Below are 13,515 nucleotides of genomic sequence, written 5' to 3'. Positions count from 1 at the left end.
TATTCTGTACAGGCTTCCTTCTTTTCACTCTGTCAATTAGGTTAGTATTGTGGAGTAACTACAATGTTGTTGATTCATCCTCAGGTTTTCCTATGCCAGCAATTAAACTCTGTAACGGTTTTAAAGTCACCATTGGCCTCATGGTGAAAACCCTCAGCGGTTTCCTTCCTCTCCGGCAACTGAGTTAGGAAGGACACCTGTTTCTTTGTAGTGGCTGGGTGTATTGATACACCATCTAAAGTGTAATAAATAACTACACCATGCTCAAAGGGATATTCATTGTCAGCTTTTTGTATTTTTACCCATCTACCAATAGACACTCTTCTTTGCGAGGCATTGGAAAACCTCTCTGGTCTATGTAGTTGAATCTGTGTTTGAAATTCACAGATAATTGTATGTGTGGGGTACAGAGAGTCCATGCAACTTATTATGTGACTTGTTAAGCAAATGTTTACTCATGAGCTTATTTAGGTTTGCCGTAACAAAGGGGCTGAATACTTATTGACTCAAGGCATTTCAGCTTTCATTTTTTACTAATTTGTAACAATTTCAAAAACCATAATTCCACTTTGACATTATGGGGTATTGTGTAGACCAGTGACAACAAAAATCTAAATGTAATCATTTTTATTCAGGTTGTGGAATGCGGAAACAGTCAAGGGGTGTGAATACTTTCTGAAAGCATTTGTGTGTATATCCTGTTTATGTGCATTTGTGTCTGTACCTGAGTACAGTATGGAACGGAGTCAAACATGTATTTTCTATACGTTTGACGTGTTTGATACTGTTCCATTAATTCCATTCCAGATATTAAAATGAGCCCGTCCTCCTATAGCTCCTCCCACCAGCTTCCACAGGTGTACAGTATGTATGTGAGTATCTGAGTATGTGTGTATCCAGTGTGTGTATTGTAACGGTTTTGACTTGGGGTTATTGTCTGTAGGGTGCCAGGTAGTTTGTGCCTACCAGAGAAAATATTGATTTCTCCTTTTTGTTTGTGAGGGAATGAGTCCCGTCTGGTCCGTCAAGTCCACACCAATACAAAGGACTCAAGTAAAAGTCAGGATGGACATAAACCCTTAAAACATTGGAAATAGCTTCAAAACTGTTCTTCTGCGTGGGTTGTATTACCAACATAAATGATCACACACAGAAAAGTTCTGTACCTTGGGCCTAAAAGAGTCCAGCCAGGTAAAGGAGTTCAGTGAACTCCAGTGACCTTAGTCACACAATGTTGGTCCATTCATCAAAATATCTAATTATTTTACAACACAACCATAAAGAGTATCAAATCTCTGTAGTCTTCAACTACAACTGACCACAAATCAACACGGTATAAATCACACTCAAACAAATGAAATACCATATGCAAAAAAGTTGTAGTTAGTCAGTCAGTCAGACAATCCAATCCGAGAAAGGCCATGAAGAAACAGACCAACTGAGATGTGTAGTCCAAAGGAAGATGAGTGGATCGATCCTGGTTAAACTTGAGACAAGGCTACAAAGCACACTTTTAAATACAACAAAACAAACGGAGTAAAGAAGTTTCGGATCTGAGGGTTGAACACATCCTCATTGGCACCACCATCACAACCCCCTTTTGTGCAGCTGATGCTGGCTATTTAGTTGGGAATTAAACGGGAAGCGTCGTGTTAGAAGGAGAAGCTCAGACGGTTCAGACTAATTCAGGGCCGTCACAGTATGTGTCTATGTAACGTACAATATGTTTGTGACCTATGTGATAACACACACCCTCTGATCCTCAAACGGTGGACCACGTCCTGCTTTATCTGATGGAGTTTGTGACCGCTTCACTGGTAGGCAGAGCCAGGGGTCCTTGTCCCCATAATGACTTTGGCCTAATTACAGTTACAACACTGGGCTTCAAGCCAGCCAGCCAGGAAATCAACCAAGGCTCTATAGGCTTTAGAAAGGGGGAATACAAGAGAGGACTTGGCCACTACAAAACACAGTACAAACTTCAAAGAATGGTTTAAATAAAAATGGAGCACTGTTGGTGAAGAATCCCTAAGCCTTGACGGAGAGGTTTATCCCCATAACTTTAAGGTCATCCTAGCCAGTGAGCTCGCTAATAGAAGCCTTATAGCTTAATGGCTGAAGAGGCATTTTTATGGTTAAACAATCCAACTTTAACTGGGGGGTATAATTTGAAATACGGTATACACTGTCTTTGTAAAATCTACGTATGAAACATGACGTTAACTTTGCTATTTTTTGTTTTTATTTAAATTTTATTTCACCTTTATTTAACCAGGTAGGCTAGTTGAGAACAAGTTCTCATTTACAACTGCGACCAAGATAAAGCAAAGCAGTGCGACACATACAACAACACAGAGTTACACATGGAATGAACAAACATGCAGTCAATAATACAATAGGAAAAGTCTATATACAGTGTGTGCAAATGAGGTAGGATAAGGGAGGCAATAAATAGATCATTGTGGCGAAATAATTACAATATAGTAATTAAACACTGGAGTGATAGATGTGCAGAAGATGAGTGTGCAAGTAGAGATACTGGGGTGCAAAGGAGAAAAATAAATAAAATAAATAACAGTATTGGGATGAGGTAGTTGAATGGGCTATGTACAGGGGCAGTGATCTGTCAGCAGCTGTCAGCTGGTGCTTAAAGTTAGTGAGGGAGATATGAGTCTCCAGCTTCAGTGATTTTTTCAGTTCATCCCAGTCATTGGCAGCAGAGAACTGGAAGGAAAGGCAACCAAATGAGGAATTGGCTTTGGGGGTGATCAGTGAGATATACCTGCTGGAGCGCGTGCTACGGGTGGGTGCTGCTATGGTGACCAGTGAGCTGAGATAAGGCGGGGCTTTACCTAGCAAAGACTTACCGATGACCTGGAGCCAGTGAGTTTGGCGATGAATATGAAGCGAGGGCCAGCCAATGAGAGCATACAGGTCACAGTGGTGGGTAGTATATGGGGCTTTGGTGACCAAATGGATGGCACTGTGGTAGACTGCATCCAATTTGCTGAGTAGAGTGTTGGAGGTTGTTTTGTAAATGACATCGCCGAAATCAAGGATCGGTAGGATAGTTAATTTTCCGAGGGTATGTTTGGCAGCATGAGTGAAGGATGCTTTGTTGCGAAATAGGAAGCCAATTCTAGATTTCATTTTGGATTGGAGATGCTTAATGTGAGTCTGCAAGGAGAGTTTACAGTCTAGCCAGACACCTAGGTATTTGTAGTTGTCCACATATTCTAAGTCAGAACGGGCGGGCAGGTGTGGTCATTGATTGGTTGCAGAGCATTGGCCACGGAAGGAGAGTTGTATGGCATTGAAGCTCGTCTAGAGGTTTGTTAACACAGTGTCCAAAGAAGGGCCAGAAGTATACAAAATTGTGTCATATGTGTATAAGTGTTAACCCGAGAATTTAACGCTGTGGCACCCCAATAGAGACTGCCAGAGGTCTGGACAACAGGCCCTCCGATTTGACACACTAAACTCTGTCTGAGAAGTAGTTGGTGAACCAGGTGAGGCAGTCATTTGAGAAACTAAGGCTGTTCTGTCTGCTGATAAGAATGTGGTGATTGACAGAGTCAAAAGCCTTGGCCATGTCGATGAATGGTGAAATACTCCCTGCACAGTATTGTCTCTCATCGATGGCGGTGATGATATCGTTTAGGACCTTGAGAGTGGCTGAGGTGCACCCATGACCAGGTCGGAAACCAGATTGCATAGCGGAGAAGGTACGGTGGGATTTGAAATGGTCGGTGATCTGTTTGTTAACTTGGCTTTCGAAGACATTAGGAAGGCAGGGTAGGATAGATATAGGTCTGTAGCAGTTTGGGTCTAGAATGTTTCCCCCTTTGAAGGGGGGGTTAACCGCAGCAGCTTTCCAATCTTTGGGGATCTCAGACGACACAAACGAGAGGTTGAACAGGCTAGTACTTCTCAAATAGTGGGGCGTGCCCCCCTGGGGGGGTTCGGAGCGATGCCGAGCGTGTGACCCCGAGGAACATGCTTTTTTTGCCGCAGGGAGTATTTTTTTTTTTTGCACCGAACAAGAGCAGGAGATATGAAGTGCAGATAACAAACCCTTAAGAGACACCATGGAAAAATATTTAACAGAGATTAAAAGAAAGGCGGAGAGAGAAGGAGATAATGAGACAAACGTAAGTCTCCCGAAAGCTAAGACGAGGAAATATGACAAAGCGTATATAGTGCTTGGCTTCACTGTGACTACGGTGGGAGACGAGGAGATATGAGGAAGCGTATGTAGCGCTTGGCTTCACTGTGACTACGGTGGGGGACGAGGAAATATGACGAAGCGTATGTAGCGCTTGGCTTCACTGTGACTACGGTGGGGGACGAGGAAAGACCGGTATGTTTACTGTGTCTAAAAATGTTGACAGAGGACAGCATCAAGCCAAATAAATTAAGGCGACACTTGAAGACATTACACCCCAATCACGCTGATAAGCCGCTTGAGTTTTTTCAGCGAAAACGTGCCGAATACTGCCAACAATCGTCCCGCTTTGTGAATGCTACTTCAGTAAACCAGCGAGCACTGTTAGCATCATATAAGGTGGCGTACCAAATTGCTCAGTGCAAAAACCCCACAGCAGAGGAGCTGATACTGCCTGCAGCATTAGACAGGGTCTCTGTCATGTTGGATGACGCAAGTGCTGCAAAAATAAAAGTACATCCCTGAAAAGTTGGGTGAGAGATCCTTTCAATGCACCAGCTCCAACTGGTTTCAGCTCTGCATAGGTGGACCAGTTCATTGATATGACGTCTGACTCCACATTGAGACTGAGGTTCACATCACAGACACTGGGTGAATTCTGGCTGAGTGTAGAGAGGCAGTATCCACTCTTAGGGCAGAGGGCCATGGGCATTCTTCTTCCTTTTGCAACATCTTATCTTTGTGAGACTGGCTTCTCTGCTGTTGCTGCACTGAAGACCAAGTACAGGTCCCAGCTAAACATTGAGCAGGAGCTGAGAGTTGCAGTATCATGCTTCAAAACCCTCTTCGAAAAGCTGTGCTCTGCAAAACGTGCTCATTGTAGCCATTAATCCCGACTTCCTCATTTTGATTTTTTTAAATCAGCACAAATTGTTTTATTCATTTTTGTTTTATAGGTCAAAGTGTTTCATATATTGTGCTATTTTATTTTATTTTTCAGTATCAAATACAATGGATACAATGTTATGCAGAGGTGTACTTATACATTTTTTATAGACAAATTATACTATTTACAGTCGCGGCGGAGAGTTGGGGGGCGCAAAATGTTTACTTCTTCCTAGGGGGGGCTAGTAATAGGGGTTACAACAATTTCGGCAGATCATTTTAGAAAGAGAGGGTCCAGATTGTCTAGCCCGACTGATTTGTAGGGGTCCAGATTTTCCAGCTCTTTTAGAACATCAGCTATCTGGATTTGGGTGAAAGAGAAATGGAGGAGGCTTGGGCAAGTTGCTGTGGGGGGTGCAGGGCTGTTGATCGGGGTCGGGGTAGCCAGGTCGAAAGCATGGCCAGCCGTAGAAAAATGCTTGTTGAAATTCTCGATTATCACGGATTTATTGGTGGTGACAGTCTTTCCTAGCCTCAGTGCAGTGGAAAGCTGGGAGGAGGTGCTCTTATTCTCCATGGACTTTATAGTGTCCCAGAACTTTTGGGAGTTTGTGCTACAGGATGCAAATTTCGGTTTGAAAAAGCTTGCCTTTGCTTTCCTAACTGCCTGTGCATATTAGTTCCTAACATACCTGAAAAGTTTCATATCGCGGGGGCTATTCGATACTAATGCAGTATGCCACAGGATGTTTTTGTGCTGGTCAAGGGCAGTTAGGTCTGGAGTGAACCAAGGGCTATATCTGTTCCTGGTTCTACATTTTTTGAATGGGGCATGCTTATTTAAGATGGTGAGGATAGCACTTTTAAAGAATAACCAGGCATCCTCTACTGTCGGAATGAGGTCGATATTCTTCCAAGATACCCGGACCAGGTCGATTAGAAAGGCCTGCTCGCTGAAGTGTTTTACGGAGCGTTTGACAGTGATGAGGGGTGGTCGTTTGACCACAGACACATTACGGACGCAGGCAATGAGGCTGTGATCACTGAGATCCTGGTTGAAGACAGCAGAGTTGTATTTGGAGGGCAGGTTGGTTAGGATGCACAGCTGGGGACAGAAGGTGGTCTATAGCAAACGGCAATGGTGAGAGACTGGAAAGGTGGATTTTTAAAAGTAGAAGCTCAAATTGTTTGGGCACAGACCTGGCTAGTAAGACAGAACTCTGCAGGCTATCTCTGTTGTAGATTGCAACTCCACCCCCTTTGGCAGTTCTATCTTGTCAGAAAGTGTTATAGTTAGGGAGGGAAATTTCAGAGTTGTTGGTGGTCTTCCTAAGCCAGGATTCAGACATGGCTAGGGCATCCGGGATGGCAGAGTGTGCTAAAGCAGTGAATAAAACAAACTTAGGGAGGAGGCTTCTTATGTTAACATGCATGAAACCAAGGCTTTTACGGTTACAGAAGTCAACAAATAAGAGCGCCTGGGGAATGGGAGTGGAGCTAGGCACTGCAGGGCCTGGATTAACCTCTACATCACCAGAGGAACAGAGGAGGAGTAGGATAAGGGTACGGCTAAAGGCTATAAGAACTGGTCGTCTAGTAATTCCGGAACAGAGAGTAAAAGGAGCAGGTTTCTGGGCATGGTATAATAGATTCAAGGCATAATGTACAGACAAAGATATGGTAGGATGTGAATCCAGTGGAGATAAACCTATGCATTGAGTGACGATGATAGAAATATTGTCTCTAGAAACATAATTTAAACCAGATGAGGTCACCGCATGTGTGGAAGGCGGAACTAAAGGGTTAGGAGTTATGGACTACTTCAGTTAGCAGTCCGGAGTGCTCTAGACAGCTAGCGGGCCGCAGCTAGCAGGCTAGCAGATGGGCATTCTGGGGATGTCGTGACGGGGGAGCCAGTTGAAAAAAACCCTCGGGCGGATTACGTTGATAGTCCAGTCGTGATGGATCGGTGGGGTTCCGTATTGGCAATAAAAGGGGTACAGGCCAATTGGAAAAATAGGTGTTGTAGCCCAAGGAGTGGCTGATGGACCTCTTCAGCTAGCCGGGAGATGGGCCTAGCATAGGCTAGCTCCAGCCTAATTGGTGCTTGCTTCGGGACAGAGAGTTTAGCCAGGAGAAGCCAATCGGATAGCAGCTTGCTAGCTGCGATGATCCAGGTGAAGAGGTCCAGAGCTTGCGGTAGGAATCCGGGGATATGGAGAATAAGGAGTCCTATACGCTCTGGGTTGAATCGCGTTGTGCAGACTGGCAGGAGTTGTCTGGGCTGAAGGTTAGCTGATGACCGCTAGCAGTGGCTAGCTGACTACTAGCTAGTAGCTAGTTAGCTGGCTAGCTTTCTGTTGGGGGTTCCGGTTCTGAAGTAAAGAAAATAGCAGATCCATACCACATTGGGTGAGGCGGGTTGCAGGAGAGTATGTTGAAGTTGGGGTCAAGAAAAATATATATTTAAGTAATATATGCGAAGAAAAAAATATAAAAATATATATACGCGGGACACGACAAGACGAAGACAAAAGACGCCTGACTGCTACGGATTTCAAAATGGGGAATGGGGAAACTCCTCATACTTTACACAAGGAAGAAACATTGATGAGCTGCTTTTCCACACAATCACACCAACTCATTCCACCAGGTTATTCAGCCAGGTACCTTACCTTCATTGTCAAAATTGACAACACTGCAATCCGATTGGTCCTGGCTCCAGGGACACAAGTACACAGATCCACCTTCGATGATGTTCGTTTGGCTGGTGTTAGCTTTGGGAGCACCAATCAGAATACTGAAACTGTAGAATAAAAACAGAAGACAAAACACAGTATTAGTGCACGGTCGGCCAAAAATAGTGGGAGTACACAAAGCAATGAGTACTTTGATCTATTCATCTTCGGTTGTTGTTTTTAACTGATTTGAGCAATGATTTGGCCACATATACTTCCCTTCCTTCATGGATCCTTTAACATATAGGTGAGTGATCTTGTCTCACTCAAAAGGCATTTACAAAGTTTTTCATTTTAGGACAGCTAATCTAGGATCATGTCACCTATACAAAAATATAGAAAACTATCAGCCAATATCGAATCTCCCATTCCTCTCAAAACATTTTCAAAAAGCTGTTGCGCCTTCCTGAAGACAAACAATGTATACGAAACGCTTCAGTCTGGTTTTAGACCCCATCATAGCATTGAGACTGCACTCGAGAAAGTGGTAAATTTACTTTTAATGGCGTCAGACCAAGGCTCTGCATCTGTCCTCGTGCTCCTAGACTTTAGTGCTGCTTTTGATACCATCGATCACCACATTCTTTTGGAGAGATTGGAAACTCAAATTGGTCTACACGGACAAGTTCTGGCCTGGTTTAGATCTTATCTGTCGAAAATTTATCCGTTTGTTTCTGTGAATGGTTTGTCCTCTGACAAATCAACTGTAAATTTCGGTGTTCCTCAAGGTTCCGTTTTAGGACCACTACTGTTTTCACTATATACTGTATTTACCTCTTGGTGATGTCATTCGGAAACATAATATTAACTTTCACTGCTATGCGGACAATATACAGCTGTACATTTCGATGAATCATGGTGAAGCCCCAAAATTGCCCTCCCTGGAAGCCTGTGTTTCAGACATAAGGAAGTGGATCGCGTCAACGTTCTGCTGCCTGCAACATCCTCCAGCATGACCGGTTTGGCGGTGGGTCAGTCATGGTGTGGGGTGGCATTTCTTTTGTGTGGGGTGGCATTTCCTCCATGTGCTTGCCGGAGGTAGCCTGACTGCCATTAGGTACCGAGATGAGATCCTCAGACCCCTTGCGAGACCATATGCTGGTGCGATTGGCCCTGGGTTCCTCCTAATGCAAGACAATGCTAGACCTCATGTGGCTGGAGTGTGTCAGCAGTTTCTGCAAGAGGAAGGCATTGATGCTATGGACTGGCCCGCCCGTTCCCCAGACCTGAATCCAATTGAGCACATCTGGGACATCATGTCTCGCTCCATCCACCAACGCCACGTTGCACCACAGACTGTCCAGGAGTTGGCGGATGCTTTAGTCCAGGTGTGGGAGGAGATCCCTCAGGAGACCATCCGCCACCTCATCAGGAGCATGCTCAGGCGTTGTAGGGAGGTCATACAGGCACGTGGAGGCCACACACACTACTGAGCATCATGTTGACTTGTTTTAAGGACATTACATCAAAGTTGGATCAGCCTGTAGTGTGGTTTTCCACTTTAATTTTGAGTGTGACTCCAAATCCAGACCTCCATGTTTTGATAAATTTGATTTCCATTGATAATTTTTGTGTGATTTTGTTGTCAGCACATTCAACTATGTAAAGAAAAAACTATTTAATAAGAATATTTCATTCATTCAGATCTAGGATGTGTTATTTTAGTGTTCCCTTTATTTTTTTGAGCAGTGTATATATATTGTATATAGTGGGACATTCTGGTCTGGTCTACCTCCAGTGGGCTCAAACATCTCTCCACAATCCGAAAGACGAAGTGCAGGCTACATGTCATACATTTAATGAATTCAGATATTATTCCACCAAGGAGGCTAAACACGGAACACATTTCAATGGAGTATTGGGGCTATTAAGGGTCAAATGGCAACAATCTGTGGAAATGGAATAAATGATGAGAACGAACACCACACTTTAACGTAGGGGAAACACTGCATTAACATTGCAGCTTATTCAACAGAACCATTCTAAAGCTGCTGCTGATCACATATTATTGCCAGACACCCTCTGTACCAAAACACTGGGGGTTCTGTGTTAACTAGGGTCAATGACTCACACCGTGGATGTCGCTGAGGCACATAAACAACTTTGGCATGCTGAAATACAGCAAACTCTGGCAACCGCCTGTATGGGACAACACAATCTAACTTGCGGCATGCAATGAAATTGAGGAGAGCCATTTCGGGCAAGTGAGAAAAAAAGGCATGTCACTCTATTTGTCCCCCTTAGACATCAACTGTTTTCCACCTACTCCAACTTGACTAATATGACCCAGAACATGGCAGGAGCAGTCATATGATCAAGTTTGTGAAATCAAAACAGTAAAAATAGATAGCTATTCAATGATTTAGTTTATTTCAGCACAAAGGCTACCGTTGTCCTGTCCTGACAAGCTAAATAAAGCACCAGGGAAAGAGAGCTGACTCATACAATTGGACTGAATCAACATCTTGGTAATGACTCCACAACACACATCTGTTCCTCCCCCCAACAGAGTAAGACAAACAATTTCCTCGCCGCTGGTGTCAGAAAACAGGGACATTTATTAAGTCAATGGTATCAAAACGACTCTGCCTCTGAGGACAGTAGAAGGAAAGCTGTGACAAGGGAGTTGATATAGGCCTAGCCTCTAAAAATGTGTTTAAACATTGATCAGCTCAGCCCAGATGTCAATGGTGACCCTCAGATTTGAGTAAATGGGTCGTCCTTATTATCTATTAGCAAAATGAGCATTGTGAACTAACCCCTGACATTATAGGCCTAACGATTATGTCAAAGTTACATCTCTAGAGTTATCCCACTGTAAACTAGGCCTGCATGAGACTTTCCCTTCTACTGTAGGCTAATAGCACCCATGAATTCATCAATTTGAGAAAAGTGAATAGTGTAAAGTGTTGGTCCCATATCTCATGAGCTCAGAAAATGATCCCAAACATTTTCCATATGCACAGAAAGCTAATTTCTCTCAAAATTTGGGCAACAGGTGTGGCATATCAAGAAGCTGATTCAACAGCATGATCATTACACAGGTGCACCTTGTGCTGGGGTCAAGAAAAGGCCACTCTAAAATGTGCAGTGTTGTCACACACCACAATGCCACAGATATTTGAAGGATCGTTCAATTGGAATGCTGACTGCAGGAATGTCCACCAGAGCTGTTGCCAAAGAATTGAATGTTAATTTCTCTACCATAAGCCGCCTCCAATGTCATTTTAGAGAATTTGGCAGTACATCCAACCATCCTCACAACCACAGACCACGTGTATGGCGAGTGGTTTGCTGATGTCAAGGTTGTAAACAGAGAGTCCCATGGTGGCGGTGCGGTTATGGTATGGGCAGGCATAAGCTATGAACAACGAACACAATTACATTTTTTCTATTGCAATCTGAATGCATAGAGATGCTGTAACGGGATCTTGAGGCCCATTGTCTTGCCATTTTTCCGCTGCCATTAACTCATGTTTCAGAGTGATAATGCACGGCTCCATGTCGCAAGGATCTGTACACAATTCCTCGAAACTGAAAATGGCCCAGTTCTTTCCATGGCCTGTATACTCACCAGACATGTCACCCATTGAGCAAGTTTGGAATGCTCTGGATCAATGTGCACAACAGCGTGTTCCAGTTCCCACCCATATCCAGCAACTTCACACAGCCATTGAAGAGGAGTGGGACAACATTCCACAGGCCACAATCAACAGCCTGATCAACTCTACGCCAAGGAGATGTGTTGCGCTGCTTGAGGCAAATAGTGGTCACACCAGATATTGACTGGTTTTCTGATCCATGCCCCTACCTTTTTTTAAGGTACCTGTGACCAACTGGTGCATATCTGTATTCCCAGTCATGTGAAATCCATAGATTAGGGCCTAATTAATACATTTCAATTGACTGATTTCCTTATAACAATTGTAACTCAGTAAAATCTTTGAAATTGTTGCATTTCTATTTTTGTATATAATACAATTCCAGAAAGGGGCGGGGGGATATTCAAAGTCCATGGAATCCCTATTCATCCAATGATTTACATTTTCACTTTATTTGATCCAAATCCGCAAAAATGCTGAATATGTCTGTCTGGAATATACCACACAATAATCTAATGGAAAATAGCCTACTTAACATGATGATGTGGCCGATGACAATTTGCTTCTTGAAAGTCCGATATCTTGAAAGCTTGACTGCTGACACGCAACACATTTAGGAATGGACTAATAAAAACGATCATTTTTTCGAGTGGAGCTTCCATTGAAGAAGATATCACCCCATGAGAGTAAGCGGGTTGGCATTTATTGTCATGAATCTGAAGCTCTGGAGGCAGCTCTGCAGAGTAGTCACTAGCTGGCACAGCCACAAAGTCATAAAATCTGATTTTAAACCTAACCTTAACCGTAACCTTAACCACACTGGCAACCCTGATGCATAACCCTAACCTTTAATTAACACCAAAAATCAAATTTTTGCTTTTATTATTTTTTTCGACATAGAACATTTCTACTTTGCAGCTAGCCTATCTAGCAGGAATCTCTCAGTTCTGCCTCCAGGGCAAGATTCATGACAATAAGCATCAACCTGCGCTTGTCCATTGCGGGTTCCCTATTAAGCGTTATTCAAATCGAAATAGTAGGCTAGGTCCCAGTGGTAGCATATAGGCCAATAACATGATACAATGTCGTGTAGACCATGGGTGCAATTAGACTACATTGAATGACAAGAATATCAAATAGTACGGAATAATTTAAATCACTTTTGAAGTGAAAGGAATTGTGTATATTGTGGTGACATTTTCCTAAAACACCACTGAGTGGTAAGATTAATGCGCACTCACCTAGATGCATTATTGTAGAAAAAATCCACGGAATAACCGAAAAAAGATCCCTTGGGTCCAGAGTAGACGATCCGGTTTTCTGTTTCTAAGTTAAACGTTGCGCACAGCTGGATAAAAACAACTGCAATTACAACGAACCGGGCGCAATAACCTGGATTTCGCAGGATTGAGTTGACTGAAATTGCTGAAAGTCGCCGTCCAGTGCCCATCTCTTTTGTGCGTCGAATCGCAAGATAATAATTAACCTGCTATGAGGTGTGAAACGACTGCCTGATATTTTGGTAATGCATATTCCAACATATAAATTAATTAATTGTGAATGGAATAGGATCCCGTTTCACTCTGCATCTCCCTCTCATACTAGCAGTGTAAGACTCATAGAGGGAGTTCATGGCAAACTTATTTTGGGGTGGAGCTTTGGATATAAAGAACTGGGGAGGTTTCTGCGCAATCCAAACCAGATTTGGTGTATGTGTGTGCTACTGAGATGTAGGCCTTTCAAAAATGGAGAAAAAAAAGGCTAGCCTAATTTTGTGTTGGTATACATTATATTTTCAGCTTTTGATTTATAGGCCCAGGTTACAGTGATTCAATCTAACTGAGCTTTCACTGCAATTACTCATTATTTTGTAATGTAACCTATTAAGTATATGGGATCTTATTTTACTCTGGCTTGTTTTGTGAACCTCAAAATACCTAGAGGATATTATTGGTGCCTGTTTTTACAGTCAAAAGTGGTAACACACACACCACCTCGGACCATCCCCGTGTTTCCTCTGCAGTACATGCCTTATAAATCATTGTTACAGAGATTACACACAAATAGAACGATTTGAAAAGTTGTCTACATTGTCAGCAATAAAAATAGATATTTGAACAGTCAA

At 43.1% G+C, this 13,515-nt stretch overlaps 1 protein-coding gene across 1 annotated transcript in view; it reads right to left on the bottom strand.

Moving 5' to 3' along the window:
• The window catches only part of LOC135541418 (integrin alpha-5-like), a 75,890-nt gene extending 62,890 nt beyond the window's left edge, over positions 1-13,000 (bottom strand). Inside the window, exons 1-2 of the mRNA XM_064967654.1 lie at positions 12,632-13,000; positions 7,726-7,856 (exon numbers count right to left, since the gene is read on the bottom strand). Coding sequence (XP_064823726.1) covers positions 7,726-7,856; positions 12,632-12,840 — 340 coding nt within the window. The 5' untranslated portion in view covers positions 12,841-13,000. The remainder of the gene's footprint in view (positions 1-7,725; positions 7,857-12,631) is intronic.
• Positions 13,001-13,515: the final 515 nt, after the last annotated feature.

The sequence above is a fragment of the Oncorhynchus masou genome, chromosome 6, assembly GCF_036934945.1.
Source record: "Oncorhynchus masou masou isolate Uvic2021 chromosome 6, UVic_Omas_1.1, whole genome shotgun sequence".
Classification (NCBI taxonomy): Eukaryota; Metazoa; Chordata; class Actinopteri; order Salmoniformes; family Salmonidae; genus Oncorhynchus; species Oncorhynchus masou.
This window is presented reverse-complemented; position numbering and strand designations above follow the sequence as displayed.